The 20,756-nt window shown below is 39.4% G+C and overlaps 1 protein-coding gene across 5 annotated transcripts in view; it reads right to left on the reverse strand.

The window, feature by feature from the left end:
* Positions 1-9,107: 9,107 nt before the first annotated feature.
* Positions 9,108-20,756, reverse strand: part of JPH1 (junctophilin 1) — an 86,156-nt gene continuing 74,507 nt past the window's right edge. The window contains exons 4-6 of one of the 5 annotated variants that reach the window (XM_054561774.2): positions 19,008-19,654; positions 11,617-11,712; positions 9,108-11,169 (exon numbers count right to left, since the gene is read on the reverse strand). In XM_054561774.2, the coding sequence (XP_054417749.1) occupies positions 11,632-11,712; positions 19,008-19,654 (728 nt within the window). In that variant the 3' untranslated portion in view covers positions 9,108-11,169; positions 11,617-11,631. Of the gene's footprint in view, positions 11,447-11,616; positions 11,713-18,271; positions 19,655-20,756 lie in introns of those variants that run through there. The other 4 variants (XM_054561776.2, XM_009243885.4, XM_054561775.2 and 1 more) reach the window with 4 other exon arrangements.

Below are 20,756 nucleotides of genomic sequence, written 5' to 3' on the forward strand. Positions count from 1 at the left end.
ATTAGTTTGTTTTCATGCTGCTGATAAAGACATACCCAAGACAGGGAAGAAAAAGAGGTTTAATTGGACTTACATTTCCACATGTCTGGGAAGGCCGCAGAATCATGGCAGGAGGCGAAAGGTAGTTCTTACATGGTGGCAGCAAGAGAAAATGAGAAAGAAGCAAAAGTGGAAACCCCTAATAAACCCATCAGATCTTGTGAAACGTATTCACTATCATGAGAATAAGCATGGGAAAGATGGGCCCCTATGATTCAATTACCTCCCCCTGGGTCCCTCCCACAACATGTGGGAATTCTGGGAGATACAATTCAAGTTGAGATTTTGGTGGGGACATAGCCAAACCACATCAACTGGTAAATTTTATGTCATGTGTATTTTACCATACTAAAAAAAATTTACTGAATGTAGCCTTGTTAAGCTGAGAGGCCTTCTTCAATGAATGGGTAAATAATTTGTAAAGAGAAGAACAAACAATTGCATTTAAGTGTTTTCTTGTCTCTCTACACTCAGTACAAATCTTGGTCACAGTATTCTCTTGAACCTTGGACCTGTACATTCTATCTACTTGGCACGTCTCATAGACTCCTCAGGTCCACCATGTCTAAAAGTGAATTCAGTGTCTTCGGTTCACCTTCAGACACCTGCTCCTCCTCTTTCATTCTCTATCCATGCAGCCAACTGCCCAAGCCAGAAATCTGGATGCCATTCTTGAATCCAACTTTTCCTTTATCCTCCACACCAACTGGTCACCATGTAAGGTTAATTCTATCTCCTCAACATTGCTCTAATCTGTCCACTTCTCTTCTCTTCACAGTTGCCATGCTAAGGTAAATAAGGAATCAGGAACTCTTATGTCTAAAATAAGCTCCTAGCATCCATTCTGCCATGCACTGATCTTAATATGAGTCTTTCCAAGGAAGTAAGAAATCATTTTCTTAGCCAAGGTAGATGATCTGCTGGCCTTCTTGGAGATACTATCAAGTTGCTTAGCAAACCAATTTTACAAAGGGACTCAGCCATAATTTTTGAAAAACGGAAATTACGGATCTTTCAGCAGGACTTTTGCATATGCTTAAAACTTATTACCCTTCCACAAAATATTCAACCCCCACTCCCCACTTAGCATAGTAAGTGTGAGACAAAAGTGTCTCACACTGACAGTGTGAGACAAAAGAATTGGGGAATCAGGTGCTCAGAGAGTGTTATGGAAAATGGCTATCTTACATTAATGTGTGAGTTGTCCAAGGACAAGGTTATTTTGGTTTCATCAATTTACTCATCAGTTAATTAACGTTTATTCAATATCTGTGTATATGGGGCACTGCTAGGAATAGAGAGATGGGACAGTCTCTACCTGCAGAAAGCACACAGCCTAGGGGTGGAGACGGATGGAAAAGCAGGTGATTGCTTTGCAGGGTGGAGTGCTAAGAATAGAGCAAGGTGGTCTGGAGTCATGGGGAAGGGCATTTCTCACAGCCAGGGATGATGGGGGAAAGCTTTCCAGAGCTGGAAAGTAAAAAAGATCTGAATTTAAGATCCAGTCCTGATCTCACATCTGGCCCTTTTCCCATTTCACCTAAGAATGTAATCAATGTGACAAAGCCCTGGACTTTAATAGTCTCAGAATTATTTCACTTTGTACTTCCTGCCTACCAGTCAGGCTGAGCATCTTCTCATGTTTATTGACTCTCCACATTTTCTCTTCTGTGTATCATCTAGTTTTATCATTTGTGGAAAATCTTAGTGTTGAGAATAAACTCTCTGAGGCAGATAGGGAGCTTGTCTTTTGCTCTTTGAAGGATTGATTTCCTAAGTCCTACACACATCTACGGACAAAATAAGAATCAAGATGTTTTTCTAAAAGCCCCCTTGCTTCCTGCCAGTCTCTGCCTTCTTGCCAGTAATCTGGCTTCCTAAGGGAGGTCAGCAGGACATGATGGAATCTGTACGTGCAGACACCATCGTCAACTTTAACAGTTTTTTTCTTTCAAAAGTAAGCGAGAAAGTCTACCCAGATGGACAGAGGGAGTTATGTGTAGGTTTGCAAATGTGAGAACTGTCTGATAAATCGAAGTATTTGAGTGTGCAAATCTTAAAGAATGAGGTCCAATTTCATATCTGGTATGAGAGAAATGTCTATAAACTACTACATGGATTTGAGAATGACTCTCATTCATGTAACAGAATATGCAATGCCTTCAACCACAGTTACCAATGTCCCAATTAACACAAGGACTCAACATTCCTGCTCTCTTGCCTGATGGCAGGCAGAAGGACTCTCCAACTGGGCTTTGTGTTTTAAATACCTGGTGGCCAGAGGACAGAATTAAAGCTGCCTGAAATGTAGGGGAAGCAACACTCAGGACTTAGAGCCAGAAGTACCTGGGTAGGACTCTTGGCTCTGTTACTTATCAACTGTGTTCTGTTAAGCAATTCTCTCTACCTCTCTGTGCCTTGGTTTTCTCATATGCAAAGTAAAGGAAATATCTCTTAGCTTCCTGGGTTATTATAAGGATTAAATAACATGATAATAAATTGTTATACAGATGTTAAATGTGTGTACATATTCTTTTCCACTCTTTCTTTTCTTTACTATATCACACACACAGCCAAGCAGAAGGCCTTGAGTGTGTAGTTGATGCCTAATACTTGTTCATTGCTTGACTAAATACTACAGCACTTCCTTTGGGGACCACTTTGATATGGCCACCTGATTTGCAGCATTGGCATCACCTGGGAACTTATTAGAAATATAAATTCTTGCGCCTACTTGATCAGAAACTCAACAAGCTGTTTTCACTTTTAGGCAATTCTAATGCTTGCTAAAGTTCGAGAATCACTGAAATAGTCTCCTTTCTATTGTGGTCAATATAGAATGAGATTTGGTAAAATAATTTTTTTTTCTTTTTTGAGACGGAGTCTTGCTCTGTTGCCCAGGCTGGAGTGCAGTGGTGCAATCTCGGCTCACTGCAAGCTCTGCCTCCCAGGTTCACGCCATTCTCCTGCCTCAGGCTCCCGAGCAGCTGGGAATACAGCCGCTTGCAACCACGCCCGGCTAATTTTTTGCATTTTTAGTAGAGATGGGATTTCACCGTGTTAGCCAGGACGGTCTCGATCTCCTGACCTCGTGATCTGCCTGCCTTGGCCTCCCAAAGTGCTGGGATTACAGGCGTGAGCCACCACACCTGGCCGGGGTGGGGGGAGGGGGGAGGGATAGCATTGGGAGATATACCTAATGCTAGATGACGAGTTGGTGGGTGCAGCGCACCAGCATGGCACATGTATACATATGTAACTTACCTGCACATTGTGCACATGTACCATAAAACCTAAAGTATAATAATAATAATAATAAAAAAAAAAAAAAAAAAAAAAAAAGAATGTTTTAATGGGCCAGGCGTGGTCCCAGCACTTTGGGAGGCCGAGGCAGGCAGATCACCTGAGGTCAGGAGTTGGAGACCAGCCTGTCCGACATGGTGAAACCCTGTCTCTACTAAAAATACAAAAATTAGCTGGGCGTGGTGGCAGGCACCTGTAAACCCAGCTACTCGGGAGGCTGAGGCAGAAGAATTGCTTGAACTCAGGAGGCGGAGGTGCAGTGAGCCAAGAGTGTGCTATTGCACTTCACCCTGGGTAGACAGAGCGAAACTCCGTCTCAAAAAAAAAAAAAAAAAAAAAAAGAATGTTTTAATGACATAAAGGCTACTATTTAGAGTCCCAGGAGGTGACTTTCATCTAATGTCATATTTTCCTTAAGATACAAATGACATGTTTAAAGTAGAACTGTTTCTTGTTACTTATTGAAGAAAAGCACGAGAGTTTAGCTTAACACCGGATTTGAGATAAGCTATCTGGATGTCTACACTGAACTGGAATAGATATGTTTTTATCTTTTCTGTTCTTTATACAAAAGAATCACTGAACTTATAAACTAATGGTTGCTACCCTGACTACTCAGTTATGGAAGATCTGACATGATAATTTGCCATGCTATTATTTCTGATTAAATATATTAATGTTATTTAAAGCCAAAACCATTTGCCTGTGTTCATAACCATAGTGATTAAACGTAATAGCTAGGCCCATTAACACATTTCTGCATTATCAGTGAAAATCCTGAGGCTCTACACGCACCAGGAAGTTCGTTCCTACAACCAAGAGTACAATCATCATGGCAAGCCTTTGTCTGGATCATTTCTTATACACTTTAATTGTATCTTTTTATCATGCAGTCTTTGTAATAGACATTAATGCATAGTTGTACCTAGTGCATATGAGTGCTCTGTGTTACTGAATATTCCTAAGCCTCTTATGAGAGATGTAATCACCACTGTACCTTCTGATGACTGTTAAAAAGCTTTGAATTTTTTTTTTTTTTTTTGAGACGGAGTCTTGCTCTGTCGCCCAGGCGAGAGTGCAGTGGCGCGATCGCAGCTCACTGCAAACTCCGCCTCCCAAGCTCACGCCATTCTCCTGCCTCAGCCTCCCGCGTAGCTGGGACTACAGTCGCCTGCCACCATGCCCGGCTAATTTTTTACTATTTTTAGTAGAGACGGGGTTTCACCGTGTTAGCCAGGATGGTCTCGATCTCCTGACCTCGTGATCTGCCCGCCTAGGCCTCCCACAGTGCCTGGCCAAAAAGCTTTGAATTTTATCTGCCCTTTGCTTTAGAGAAGAAACCCATTTAATTGTATAAACTACAATTGATTCTGTATGAAGAGTACATTTCATTTCTCAGGGCAGGACTTGATGCTTAATGACCTAAGGCTGGTAGAATTTTTTATTTCAATGAATTTAAAGATGTATCAATTAGGCATATAATAAATGTTTGATGGAGGAATAAATAAACATTGCTAATAAGGGTGGGCGTGGGGACTCACACCTGTAATCTCAGCACTTTGGGAGGCCAAGATGGGTGAATCACCTGAGGTCAGGAGTTGGAGACCAGCCTGGCCAACAAGGTGAAATCCCACCTCTACTGAAAATACAAAAAATTAGCTGGGTGTGGTGACGGGCGCCTGTAATCCCAGCTACCTGGGAGGCTGAGGCAGGAGGATTGCTTGAACCCGGGAGGTGGAGGTTGCAGTGAGCTGAGATCCTGCCACTGCACTCCAGCCTGGGCGACAAAAGTGAAACTCTGTCTCAAAAAAAAAAAAAAAAAAAAAAAAAAAAATTTCCTAATAAAACTGAGACCATTAATGTAATAGTATCTACTCTATGTTGAGAGTCTACTATGTGCCAGGGAGTTTACTAAAGTTACCTAATTTGATTCTTATAAAAAAAACACTAGGAGGCAGATGTTACTGTTCCCATTTTATAGACACCAAAACAATCCTTACAGTTTACCAGAATTGGACATGTGATGTTTGGTGCTGGCATACCCAATGAATATGGGGAAGACTCAAAAGGAAGGGTATGCTTGGTTTCAAAAAATGGCATCTGAGAAAGGAAGACCAGGATGCCCAAATTCAGTTCTTCTTACACTTCTCTATTCAAATTAATATCCCCAACTAATCTGATCTGCTTGTCAAACTTCACTGGTGAACTCTGAGCATGCTACTAGTGTGGCGATGCTGACAAGGAGCTATGGTCAGGTGAAGGAGAGCTCAGGTTTTGCAGGGGACTAAGGGACTAAAGTGTACTGAACACATAGGCAGTGTTAACATTCTTGAAAGCTAGCAGCAGGGGAGCAGAAAGGTTTGGAGTGCTTCCTTTATAAACTACTCAGGTAGTCTTTAGAATGTCAAAACAAATCCAGGGGAATTGTTGATAGTTTGAGTGAACCAACGAAAACCCCCAAATATAACCTGCCATGGCATTTTAGATTAGTAATACTATTTTTTGAAGAAAAAAATGAACACGATTATTATTAGTAAAAATGGAAAACTATTTCTATACACAAAATTTGAATGGAATAAAGCTGACACTGAGACATGAAAATTATGCTGAATTCCTCACATTACTTGCTGTATCATGACAAATTGAATGTAGATAACATCAAACCTTATTTTGAGCACATAAATATCTCATTCTTTGGTGCTCTATTGTGTGATTTTGTAAATTCTTGCTTTGTTTCAGTGAATAATAGCACACTTACATAATATTTATTCTTTTGGATAATGTATGAATTAGAATGTTTCCAATCTTGACTTTTTATTTGGCCCAATTATCTGATGTAAAACTGCTTTTATGATGCATCTGTAGAAATTCTTAGGTCATGGATTCCACCACCTGCTGGCTTTACAGCAATTCTATGTCTACGCACCTCCTTGGGCTTTATCAAACTTCCAAAGCAGCTATGTGCACTCTAGATAGGTACTCACTCTACTGGTCAGAAGCAGTTGTTAAAATATGTCCAGAAAATAATTAGATAATCATGTCCAGAGAATAATTAGATAATCTTTGGCTTATCCTCACCTTTGCTTCTGCTTTTATTGTGAAGATGACGTGATATTTATGACTCTTTTTGTCCAAGTATATGTTGTAAGTGGCAAGGATGTGGCATATACATTCCTGAAACTGAAGACCTCCACTGTTTTCCCATAAGCAAATATCATCATGAATTCCACTGCACATGTTCAATATCATTCTTCACATTTTATGAACGAGTTTGCTTGGGTTGAGGCAGCGGACAAGGAAGAATGTGTATATCAGTGTGATAATCTTCCGTTCATCTCTGCCTCCATTCAAGGATTGATATGCTCTTTACCACAGTATGCAAACAGCTTTATCAACCACCAGCTGAACAAATTTCAGGGCCTCGCTTTCATGTTAATTCCATTATGGCTCATCTAAATCAGACTTCAGATTCAAGAGAATACCAAGGAACTTTTATGGAATATTGACATAAGGTATCAAAAGAATACCATAGCATTGGCCCAAACCTTTTCACGTCTTCTAGGTATTATGTGCAACTTCTGTGTTAATTATTGAGCTCAAGTTCAAACACAGACACCAAGTTCATGTATAACATGCCTCTTCAAAAACACCATTAAATGTTAAATTTTAGTAATATTTAGTATAAGGTTTAAATATATTGCTATATAAATATCTTGCTAAAAGTGATGAAACAGGATCATAAATACATGCTAGTCAGAACTTTTAAAAGACTCTGCTGTAGTTATTATTAACTCAGTGGCATTAAGGAGCTTATGACAGATAGAAATGGGCTCATTCAACCTGCACTGCTACCTTGGATTTCATGGTATTTGCCATCACATCTTCATGGCTGATGAGTGGCAATGTGCAATAGTGCTAGCCAATATGTGAAATGAAAAAGCACAAGATTTAGTGTCAGATCTGGGACTCTGATACATATTTTTATGACTTTATGACTACGTGATCTTGTGCAAGTCATTTAACTGCAGGCAAACTTTCACAGGGAGATTGTAAGAATCCAATGAGACACTGATGTGAAAGCTCTTTGTAAAGCAAAGGTCTCATATTGTCCTATACTGGGAAACACTTGTTAGCACAGACAGGAACTCTGCAGGTGGGGCCTTTAATTTTCCCAGTGAGAAAGACTCACTCGTCATCACTGAAGCAAGGACATCCCATGACCCATGACCTAATTAACCATTATAAAAAGACCCTTAGAATGGAGTCTCACTGTATTTTTCAATGTGTCTGAGACACTAATAGGAATTTACTTATTTTATCCCTATTTCTTTCAGTAAGTAAAAAACTAACATATACAAAGCAGTTACTATGTGCCAGGCACTATAGTAAGCATTTAACATCAATAAGGTCATTTCATTCTCACCACCACCCTGTGAGGCTAGACTATGACTACACCCATTTTACTGATGAGGAAACCAGGGGCATGGATTAGAGAAGGATACACAGTCAATCATGACCAAAGCCAGAATTTCATCTATATTGACTACATTCATCAGTATTCACTGTCTTCTCTATCTTTGCTATTTTCTCCTATTCCTATAAACCAGACCCCTATAGAGGCCATTGCATTTCAGTACCTTTGGGGTGACAGCAAATCGTCAGAACAGATTATTCTTAAACCTGGAATAATCAAACGCAGTCTGATGAACTGTTACACTGTACTGGCAGAATACGCCACGTCAACAGCCACCTATTAAGGTGGGAAGATGAGGCTATGTAACTTTCCAAAGCATGGCAGGAGAGCTGCAAATGGCAGGGAGGGTATGCCTGGGGAGCTTGCTAGCCACAGCTCTTGAGAAACAGTTATTGCATTAAAAGGGCATGTAGAATATTTTCCAGACTTCCCAACCACACAAGCTTCACCCTAGCTTTGGCATCAGCGCTCAAAATGTGTGGCTTGGACACAAATCTGGAATCAATAATCTCTCTAGCACCTTGTGCTTCCCTTCCCTGCTTCAAAAGTCTGTTCTGTGTTCTCTTCCTTTAGGATTTGCTAGAAGACTAATTACTGAAGTTGAGTAATCTGTTTAGCCCCACAGGCGATAACTCTGTGCATTATTTATATGAGGGGCTCCAATATCTTAGCCCTCAACAGCTGTGATGAATTTGGGAATTTAAAAGCACCATGGCAGCTCCCTGGGAAGCTGTTTTGGAGATGGTCCTTTTATCATAGTGCACAGGTGGCTTGCCTACGTGTCGAGCCAGCAACTTAGGCCGACACCTTGGATGGCTTCAAAGGGAACACAGTGGCTGGAAGTCCCAGTGGCGGCAGGTTTATTCAACCCATGTTGTGCTTAACCTTCCAGGAGTGCACCTGAGCAGCAGGGGTCATAGCAACATATTAATTTGGGGCACAATGGTAAAAAAATTCTAATTAATTGAAAAGTGCCCATGTAGGAAGATTTACTTCAAGTTTTCTTTAAAAATAAGAGCAGTCTTTAAACTCTGGATAAGGCATTAATCCAATTAATGAAGGCATTAAGCAGAGCAATGAACCTTATTTTGCAAAATTATTTGAAAGGCCCAGGATGAAAGAAACCAGTTGGTGGAGCAGTATAACTACCTTCTGGCACATGGCTTCTTTGAGCATTTTTTCCTTCTATTTCTGCTGTTAATTTTTCAGCAGATCTCTTTCAACACCACCACCAAAGCATTCCACATAACTCAAGACAGTAATTTACTCACAAAGAAAACACACCTCCAACTTTATTAATAACCAACTTTTTTTATTAGAGCAGATACAGTTGTGAAAACTGTACATTATACATTTTGGTTTCAAGAATTATAAATAAAGGAACTCACAGGTAGGGAGTTCTTTTTCACAGCAAGAAACTTTAAATAAACAAAGTCATGTTTTATTAAGTACATTGGCAGACTTCATGTGCTGTCCAAAATGTTGAGTACAGTATAACAACCCATTAGAAAGAGCCTTCATGTAAAATACAGCTGTGCACATTTTAGAAAAATACCAACAATTTGAGCTTTGTTTTAAAAAAGCTTATAAATCATACATATATTTATAAATGGGACCAACATGCTCACTTTATAAACATATCCTCTCGCTATCTGTTACCCATTATTTCCAAAGCATTACACATTTTAAATAAACACTTAATAAGATTAAATATTTTATTATTTTTTTTAAAAAAACAGCTTTCCCAGCGTAAGGAGCCATAGGGTTTGGGAGGGGCAGTGAGAGTACTGAGAGTGACGCAGGAGCTTTAAACGTTTGTTCTCAGGTAAAAACGGACTTCCTAAATTTAAAATTCAAAGCAAAATGTAAAAAATGACTATACGAGTTGAAATTTTTCATTTGCTCTCTTTCTGCCTTCTTCTTTATTCCATATTGGTCACACCCAGGATTTTCAACATATTGTGCTTCTGTAAGAAACATCACTGGGTGACTACCCTGCAGGTGACAAAGCACTCAGTCCACACCTGCGCTAACCAGGGAATTGTGGGAACTGTCTCTTCTGCATTGAAAAGGTAGCTAATATGGTAACAAAAAAAAAAAAAAAAAATCTGATTAAACCATGCAAATCATGAAAATATTTAGGAGTAGCTCCTCCTCTGCAATGTAATGTTTTATAAAGATTTAATAGATTAGATAGATACCTTTCTTCCCCTGATTTCTTTTTAAGTAACTACTTTTATAAAGACCATTTAGTTTCTCTAAGTAAGCATGCTTCTGAATAATAAAGGGTAAATTATAAAACAGCAAAAATCCAGAAATGTCAGAAGGACAAAAGACTGTAAAAGACACATATTTAAAATAAAAATGTCTAAGCCTTTAAAATGTGAAATGAAATTACAAAAGGACTTTGAAAAACAGGAAAGGCAGAAAACTGACAGGCAGTGATTGAACAAGGCTTTATGTTCTACCTGAATGTATTCAACAGAAATTTAAGTTGGAAAAAGAAAACAAGAAAGAGCAGAGCAGTTTATTAATAGCATCTTGCTTAACTTTCATGGGAATTAACACAGCCACCGACAAGATTTTATTTGGTTGTAAAGTACGTCAGCAAAGAAACTGAATCCTTTAAACACTGATTACTGCAATCCATGCAACGTTTGGACTATACTTCTTAGAATTCTGTTGTGTTTCAGCTTTTAAAATTTAGCACTTCCTAAGTACATAAATAATTCACCTCAGTAATGTTAAAAATATTTAAAATTAAATTAGTTCTTAGGAAGGCATAGTGTCTTCAAATTGCTAAATTTTAAAGATAAATAACCTTTTACAAGTATAGGAAGAATAAATGACATAAAAGATGGTATATTGCTATCAAAATAAGCACATTTTCACTAGCATTTTGTTGTTTCTTTTCCTTGTGATGCAACACGTGTGTTTCGTCCGGCCAGGACGGCAGGTGGTAGATGACTATACATCATATTTAAATAAACAGCAAAAATGAACAGAGTCGTGCACAAGCAAACGAAACGTTCTCTCCCAGAACATTCCAGGAGATGTTAAAGCAGCAGGTCATGGCATAAGACTGGTGAGTGATGCTGCTACCTATTTCTTCTAATGAGATAGGAGTGAATGTTGGAACCACGTCCACAGCAACACAATCCTCCGACCGCATTCCTCGGGCAGTCGTTTCCCCAGCTCCCTACTAAAAACGTCAGATGGTAAAATAGTAAGGCAGCTGTTGACTTCCATCAAAAAAAAAAAAAAAAAATGCAGCTCCATACATTTCCAGTTTAGTCACACTCTGCTAGGACAGATGGAGTAGCCAATGCCAAGAACTTCGCCGGATGGGGCTGCTTCAGCAGATTTTAAAAAAGAATTATTATTAAGTTTTGCTCTCCAACATGGCTGTGCGCTTCAGCTCCCAGAGGACCCCAAAGCCACAAAGCACTCCCAGGGGAACCGAACAGGTCCTCTGGCTGAATTTTCCAAGTTTCATCTCTCTCGCGATCCCATCCTAATTCCAAGCCTCCTTCCCTGTGTCTGAGTCTGCCTGGGGTGGGCCATTTAAAGGGCTGACGGAACCACTGCAGAGAACTGTGGGCTAACACACCACTAGTTGTCAGGACTTCACTGAAGGGTCAAAACAGTTATAGCATTAAGTAACCATGTTGAATCACATTCAGGCATAGCCAAAATTAAAGTGAAGGACAATACGTCATTGTTAAAAAAATAGCAAATTTGAATATGAGAAAAGAATGTTATTTACTATGATTTTAGATGTAAATTAAGGCGATTCTTACCTTTCCTAATTCCAATCAAGTTAGAAAGTGAACAAAAAGAATGGCCAACCCGATATTCAACAGCATGACAAGGACAATCATGATTGAATTAGGGCCCTGAAAATGAAAGAGAACAAAACTGTAACTTCTCCATGTTAATATCAAGATATTACCAAAGCCAATTACTGAAGAAATGAGAAAGTTAACATGATTGCAGTAAATAAGACATAAAAGATGACAGCAGTTCTGAAAGGTGTAGACTAAAAACGGCAATGCTATGTTTAGATGGAGACATTTCAGAACCTTCACTTAAAAATGAATCCAGGCTTGAATCAGTTTAAAAACGTTTTAAACAACTGATCCACTTCATTCACCTCAAAACAATGGACAACAGCGTGTGATGAGACACAGCTCACCCTAACAGGGCCTACGATCGGCTGGGAGTTAAGAGGTGCCTTTGTTGTTAGAATGCAGTTCAGATGAGGAAGAGCTGCTTCCTCCTCAGGGCAGTTAGAACATGACAGCAAAATCTGTAGGACAAAGCCACCTCCAAGGAACAATTCAGGGAAAACTCAAAACGAGGTTCTCTACCTCTTGCTTTTTCCCTGGTCCTCTGTTTCGACACCACCCTTTCCGTTAAGTAAGAGCTGTAAGTGAGAAGTTGGATACTTTCAAAAGTTATCTTACAGGCCTAGCTTTTCAAATTTCTCTAATCACAACCACAACATTTCAGAAATCAAGTTATATTTTACAAACTACGAGATCCTATTTTGATAAATATCATTATAATAAATACCAGATAGTTGTCCAAGGGCCCCAAATTTTTACTTGTTTAAACAAACCAACCTCATATAACCCATCTTTTCAGATCTGCTCCATGAAGAAGCCACCTTTATTACAAAGACATGATTGTGGTATTTACTGTTAAAATAATGTCTAATTCTTATATAGCATTAAAAGTATTCTAAACTGGCTTTATGAGGTAGGTAGTTTTATTGTCCTTCTTTTACAGATGGGGAAACTGGTACTCCATTTGGATATTGGGTAAGACTACACTGAAACAATGTTACAGAGGCCTCAAAAGTATTGATGTTTTTTGGGTGTGGGGTACGTGAATAAGGGAGATTGGAGCTGCCATTGGTCAAGCACTTATCAATTCGGGTCTAGGGTTTGGGTCACACATCATTTACTCAAGAAGGTCTCTTTCCCTGACTGAGCCCATATCTCCATGGTAGAGGTCAGAGTGCTCTGCTCTTTCTCTATCACAAGGTGTTTCACACTTGATTGTCCTTTGTTGTTTAACTGCTATTTTCCCCCACAAGACTCTGAGCTCCACAGTGGCAGGGGCCTTGTCTTATCCACTGCTATGTACCCAGTGCACAGACACATGACATTGCCCAATTCATTCAGGCAACCAATATTTAATGAGACTCTACTATCTTCCAGCACATTTCCAAGTGCCGTGGATGTGGGTTGTTTTGTTTTTAAAACAGGCTCTTGCTGTGTCACCCAGACTGGAATGCAGTGGTGTGATCTCAGCGCATTGCAGCCTTGACCTCCCAGGTTCAAGCTATCCTACCACTTCAGCTTCCTGAGTAGCTGAGACCAACAGCTCGTGCCACCAAACCTCGCTAATTTTTGTATTTTTTGTAGAGATGAGGTCTCACTATGTTGCCCAGGCTGGTCTCAACTTCCTGGCCTCAAGCGATCCTGCCACCTTGGCCTCCCAAAGTGCTGGGATTCCAGGCATGAACCACAGTGCCTGACCCAAATGTGGGTTGTTAAACAAAACAGATTAAATCACTGAATTAAATGAAGAACGAACAGGGTGATGAGTAAAATGGGGGAGGGAGAGGAAGTAAACATGAGTCCCCTTTAAGTGGGGACTATTAGGCAGAAGAAAAGCATCAGTTCCTAAACCCCAAGTAAATGGGAGGAAAATAAACATTTTATGCAGGTTTTTATAATGCTAGGCAGTGGGTTAAGCATCTCTGAGATTTTTTTTTTTATTCTTCACAAGTGATTATTAGTTCCATTCTACAGAGCTTAAGAGGACAGCTGTCTTGCTCAAGTTTCCTCAGCCAGTTTGAACAAATTAGAACTCGAATTAAGCTTTAGTCTGGTCACTTCAGAGCTCCATGCTCTTTTCTCTGTATGTCTATTAAAGATACAGGCCTTAGTTTAAAGGCAATTTCCCATTCAGTTCTTTAAAACGACATTTTCCTCTATATCCTATAATTTCCACAGTATCAGAAAAACATCAAATTGTGATAACGACCAACTGCTCTTTTAGAATAGTTGTATTCTAAATTAATAGGAGAGTCCTAACCTGTGCAACTCCTCAATTATGGTTAATTTAGAGCATAGAAATAATGCAGGAAACTCTTATAACTCAGAAAATAGTGGAGATGATCTTTCAATGTCACAACTGAGCACAGAGATTAAGGAAATACTATTACAGGCTAAACAACCCTTACCTGAAACACTTGGGACCCTAAGTGTTTGGGGTTTCAGATTTTTTTCTGATGTAGGTGTTGAGCATCCCGAATACAAAATTCTAAAACGCTGCAATGAGAATTTCCTTTGAGCATCATGTTGGTGCTCGAAAAGTTTCAGATTTTGGAGATTTAAAAAATTTTTAATTTTTGTGGGTACACAGTGGGTATATATATGATATTTTGATACCGGCAAACAATGTGTAATAATCACATCAGGATAATGAGGTATCTATCACCTAAAGCATTTATTCTTTGTGTTCCAAACAATCCAATTATACTCTTTTAGTTATTTTATTTTATTTTTTGAGGTGGAGTCTTGCTCTGTCGCCCAGGCTGGAGTGCAGTGGTGCAATCTTGGCTCACCGTAACCTCTGCCTCCTGGCTTCAAGTGATTCTCCTGCCTCAGCCTCCCGAGTAGCTGGGACCACAGGTGTTCACTACGATGCCCAGCTAATTTTTGTATTTTTAGTAGAGTCGGGGTTTCACCATGTTGGCCAGGCTGGTCCTGAACTCCTGACCTCAAGTGATCCATCCACCTCAGCCTCCCAAAGTGTTGGGATTACAGGTGTGGGCTACCGTGCCCAGTTCTCTTTTAGTTATTTTAAAAGGTACAATTAAATTATTATTAACTACAGTCACCCTGTTGTGCCATCAAATACTAGATCTTATTTTTTCTATTTTTTTTTTTTTGTATCCATTAACCATCCCCCCTTCTCCCCTATGTCTTCACTTTCCATCCAGCCTCTGGTAACCATCCTTCTACTCTCCATCTCCATGAGTGTGATCCCTTTAATTTTTAGCTCTCACAAATAAGTAGAACATGCAAAGTTTGTCTTTCTGTGCCTGGCTTCTTTCACTTCACATCATGACCAGATGTTGGAGCATTCTGGATGCTCCACCTGTACTACTACACACTTGGATTAGATTTTGTTCATAAGTGTTTTAAGAATTTTGGATCATTTCAACTATTCTGGGCTACTGGGTTTATTTTATGATTTTCAAAGGTAATTTAGTGATATGAAAGGTGAGGAAAAATACACCTGGTCAGAACAATACAACATAGACTTCGGTGTCTTACAGTGGACCCAGGAAAGTGAAATAGCAGAGAACGTGCCTTCCATGATGCCAACTTCTAAAGTCCAAGGTGTGCCTGAACCTTAACTCCCATTTCATAAATCCTTATAAGTTTCTGTGAATTTATCTAACCCCTTTGAATTAGTGAGTATTTTGAATTTGTATATTCTCTTGGTTTGAATTTAGATTACTATCTTTTCTCCAGTTTTTAGCCCACATATCACTGTACTGGCAATCCAGATTCAATGAATAGTGAATGAGTGCTTTATCCAAAATGAAACATACATACATATATATTTTTTCTTTTGCACGCACACACACACACACATATTTCTCCTGTATATGTTCTAATATACACACACACATATATTTATCCTACCAGTGTGGCTCCACTTAGAAAGCTATTTTTAAAGGTGACTCAGTGAAGACGAGGGAAAACTAGACATGAAAGGTTCAAACAGCAACCAGGGGAAAAATAAAAATCCGGGATGCTCTGTTCAGTGGCAGATACCAAGCCCTGGCCTCTGTGGTTCTTTATATACCTAGGCACAGGATACAGGGTGAAAAGCTTTAAGGTAAAGTCCCATAAATACGACTGTGGTGGCCTGTTGTAGCTTAAAATAGCAAAATGAAAAAAAAATCTGTCTTGCTTTTCAAGACTGACTGGGACAGGTGTAATACAAGAAGCTGTAGCAGGGCACAGGGTAAGTCTTGATTGGAAGAAATTTTCAGGTGGTAAGAAAATAAAAAAAAGGAAATCAAAATACAGAAAGAAATCTTAACTCAAAAAATTAATCTTTTTTTTTCCTTTAAGAGATTGTCACTCATATTTAAAACGGTAAGGAATTTTCTGCCCAAAGAGTTATTATGGTTTATGTGAAATCTAAAGCTTCTCTAGTTAGAAACACATGAGAAGAGCAAAGTTTAATTAAGTATTAATAGCAAAATTTAATTATATATATTTACCTCTTTTGGGGGTGAGGTTCAAACCCGATTTGATGGGGACGCTTTAAATTTTACACAAATTCAAAAGAAACATTAGACAAACCTCAAAACAAACTTGGATGCAAATCGCAGGAATGGCTGAGAAAAAAGTGTAGTCATTTTTCAAAATGGGCTGAGATACCTAATTGGAAAATTCCCCTCTTGTCTACTTGATGGTAAGATGCTAAAGATGCCTCTTCTGACCCTACCAGAGTTGTCATGTTGCAAAACCCCATAACAATTTCAGAATCACATTGAATGCATGCCCCTAGGACATGAGTCCATATGCAACCATTGCCCACAGCGGTCACAGAAGTTTCTTGAGGAAAATCTTCCTCAAGAAAGTAATCAATGTCACAGCCTCCCTTCTCCTACCTCTCATACTCGAGTTAACTAATTTCCTGTGTTAGTCTGTGTCCCAAGAGATTTTCTGTATTTCTAGGAGATCAATAGCCAGGGTGATCCTGAGGATGGATCAGATCTACTTGAATATTTCTGAACTGCTTATGCTTCAGTTAGCATTGTGTTGAAACAAACATCATAATAGCCAAGGTTTTTTGAGCATTTATTCTGCGCTAGGCACTATGCTAAGAACTTTTAAAGTATTGACTCATTTAATCTTCACAACAACCCTGTGATAGGTACAGATGAGGAAACCGAGGCACAGAGCAGTTAGGAAACTGTCCAGGGTCACACAGCTGGTAAGCAACAGAGCTGGGATGTGAACCGAGGAAGTTTGGCAACAGAGTTCAATTCTGTGAATTTTAAAATTATTCACGAATGTCTAACTTACACAGTGTCTTTCTCTCAAAACTATGTAGTACTCCATTGTCTTTCTCTCAAAACTATGTAGTACTCCATTGTCTTTCTCTCAAAACTATGTAGTACTCCATTGTCTTAAAGGTCATCCACTGACAACATTTATGATGACTGTGCCACTTGCTAACTCTGAGAAGTGGGGAAGGCAGCTTTCTGTTACTATTAGGAAGACAATGTTAATTGTTAGAATCTCTGCATGAAGGTGTCAAGTCGATCTTGAATTTTGCAGAGGCAGTCTAAAGCTCAGGGTGGCTGCGGAGCTGCTGGGGCCTCCCTTCCCCCTTGGGATGTAGAGGGGCACCCTAAGGACCAACTACTGAGATGGAGGATGTTTGTCTAACTCCAACAATCTGAGAATTCTGCAAATAAGTAAAACAGATGTTTTTTCTAAATGAGGAGGCTGTGAATTTACCAAACATATGTATACTATTGTTTTACAGAGAGACTCTTTCAGCTAAGAGCTGGGTAATTCAACTTTTTTTTTCCCCTATCACAGCCTAATGTATAGGACGCTGGGGCATACGCTTCCCCTTGTAGAGATCTAGAAGTCAACTAAAGCCCACAAATGGGTACCCAAAGGTATGGAAGATATGGCCTTGCATTGTTTGAATTTTTCCCCGTGTAAATAGGGCAAACTAATACTGATATATGCAAGGCCTTATTAACCTGGGGATAAACATGCTGAAAGTCAAATGAGAAGTAAATTATTACATTTAACAAATTCAATAGTGATTATTATAGTTGTAATGTCAGGATACTGACATATTAAGGTTTAAAATCTTTAAAATGAATGCTTACTGAAGAGTCAGAATCTTAAAGCTAGTCTGTTTTGAAAACAATTTTTCTCCATGCAGGTGGACTCTTAGGAAGTTGGTCCAGTTTATCTGAATAATTTATGTTTAGCTAATTAAAAAGTTGAAAATTTGAAAGAAGAAGAGAACCAGTGTTTTATAGATATTAGCAAAATAAACACACTTAAGAAATTTTAAGCATAAGTTAGCAGAGGAATTTTAATTGTTTAATCCTGTGAGTAAATGAAACAGACAAAAATAAGAAACTGATGGCTCTACTATATTCTTGTTGGCCAAGATATTAATCCACACCATTATGCAAATATGTCTCTATAATTACTAGTGAATACTACGTGTGTAACATTCAACACCTCTGTTCTAAAGAGATGTGACCAGGTCAACAGGTTATTTTTTAATCAATAATTAGCTTCAGATTTTATAAATTCCATAGCATTTGATAAAATACTAATTCCATATATTATTCAAAAAATCTCCTTTGGAAGAAGGCATAAAGATTTTTCAATAACACAGAGCTTTTCTGGCTGAATAATAAATAAATATCTTAAATGCTTAAGACTAATTGATACTGATAACCTGCATCTACCAGAAAACTGAAATTGTAAGAGTTCTCACACTTTGAAAAGACAGAAGACCAAAGAAATTCTCTTGAACTGTTGGAAATTTTCAGTTCTCTTTTGGGAAAGAAAAATGTTCTAGCTGCAAAGCCTGGCTAATTAAAGTCCAAACTAGGTATGTATGAGAAGAATTCACAACGGCTAGAGGAGACGTTCTTTTGTGTAAAGATGCTGACCGCTGTGGTGAAAACAGGAGGGCTAAGAACTTGGTGGTGCCCTTTTCCTAGAGCTCTGGGAGCGGCTGGCCCTTGGCAGGGGTCATGATTCCTTTCCAGCAATCAGAGAGCAAGCTACCAGGAAGCTCACCAAGACACGCTGTTAAAGCCTTGCTAAAATGTGCTAAGATGCTGTGCTAAGCTGGTCAGGTCTTACCTACCTGAATTACATCTAAAGTGGGGCTGGGTGAACATAGGGGTGGTGGGGGGGAATTTCTGCCCAGAGAGCTCTTTGCTGTCTCAAGCTACAAATGTGTTATGTGCTGCTCTAAACAACCCTGTGCTTCTAGAATCTTGGTGAGCCTAATGTGGTCAAGATGCACAGTCACCCCACACAGCTCGCTGAAAGAAACAAAGGGAAGAAAGAAAGAGAAAAACGCTACTTGCAGTACTTACTGAATTGGCTTCTTTTTCCAAAGCAGGGCATGAATCGTTGCTTGCTGGATTCTTTGGTATAGCAAGTTCAGACTTCTTAGCTTTTGGCTCAGCTTTGCTTTCTTTGGCAACTGGTTTTGTCACAGATTTGGAGGGACTCCACTTGTTAGTGGATGGCTTGTGCACCAGTGCTGAGGAAGACTGGCTGGATCCATCGCCGTCCTCCACGTCTACTGGAGGGTGCTGGGGGGCGTTCAGCTTCACGTAGTAGCCGTGATACTGAGAATGCAGCTCCCCGTTACTGGGGTTGGGGATGTGGTGGCGGCCAGAGTACTTGGACTGGGGCACAATCGCTCCTGCCTCCTTCGTGGGAGCCTTTGACATCAAGGGCTTATTGACAATGGCTGTCACCTGCTCATCAGCCACACTCCTTTTGTCTTGGTTGAGTCTCGCCCCTGAGCTGGGGTTTTGCTTCTTCAGGGGCTTTGGGGAGGAAGTAGGAGAGTGGCTGTGTTTGGGACTTGCCTCAGGAGATCTTGGGGGTGTCGTGCCTTTGCGATAAAAATGAGGAGACTCCTTTGGTGTAGGTGGCTTTTCTGGTACCTTTTCTTCTGGATTTTCTTTAGCATCTACACCTTCCTGAAATCTCTGCTTGATGTAATCAGGGCCTGGCCAAAAAAAAAAAAAAAAAAAAAAAAAGAAAAAAAGAAAGGAGGTATATATACATATATTTTGCTAAATCAGATTAACCTTTTCTCTTTTAAAAATAATATATTCATAAGGCTTTGACTAAGCACATATTTCATTCTCTAGGGGAAAAGTTTATTTATTATGGAAAGGCTGCTTTTAAGATAATACAGAATCTAAACAGTTCTGGCTTCCCTGATAATTGCATTCGTTCTGCCTACTTGCAGAATACAGAGGCAAAATTCATGTTGATGGAACATTGGTTGCAATATCATAATTAATCTGCTTATTCAAATTATGTGGTGTAACTAAGACACAGAAAGTATATACTTGTACAAGGAAGTAAGCTGACTACTGTAAGCATCTGAAAATTTAATAAAGTATACTGCAAGAGGAGAATCTGTAGATAACATATTTTTAACGATCTATCATCAAACATGCATTAAAACTTCCTAGTTTGAAACAATTTCTGAGGCTTAGGTTGCACAACACAAAGTCACTTCCATGTAGTCCATTCACAGCTATGGAAAACAAGGATTTGCACAAGCAGTGTTTTGCAGGTATCAAAGTCAAGACAAGGCAGTCGTCTCTGGTTCTGTAGCTTCAAGATTTTTTTTTCCTTTTTTATATACCTCAGGATTGTTTATAAAAATTTTGTTATTTTTTTTTATAAATGGGATCAAATTTTCATTAAAAGAGAGGCTATTCTTCTGACAGAGGAGGAAAAAATGAAAAAAAAAAGTGGCTCTGCTGCATTGTTATTTCATGGGGAGTGAGCTACAAAGAAACAGAGTGTGTGCCACAAGATGTCCAGGCCCTGGGAACTCGAGGAGGCTGTGGTCTGGAAAGGGGCATCTCTGGGCTGAGACAGAGACCTTAGACTTCTAGGGCCTTCAGCTCTCAGCAAGTCATGTGCGTACTTTGGCTACCACTCCACCCATCTGCCACTTTTCACCTCATAAGGTGAGGTCAAGGTTACATGCAGTGTAATTGACCCTCTTCCTCACAAATGGGCAGAAGCTGACAATGTCTCTTGAGTACATACGGAAGACACTGCCCCCACCGACATGCTTATAGAGAGTT

Source organism: Pongo abelii, chromosome 7, assembly GCF_028885655.2.
Source record: "Pongo abelii isolate AG06213 chromosome 7, NHGRI_mPonAbe1-v2.0_pri, whole genome shotgun sequence".
NCBI lineage: Eukaryota > Metazoa > Chordata > Mammalia > Primates > Hominidae > Pongo > Pongo abelii.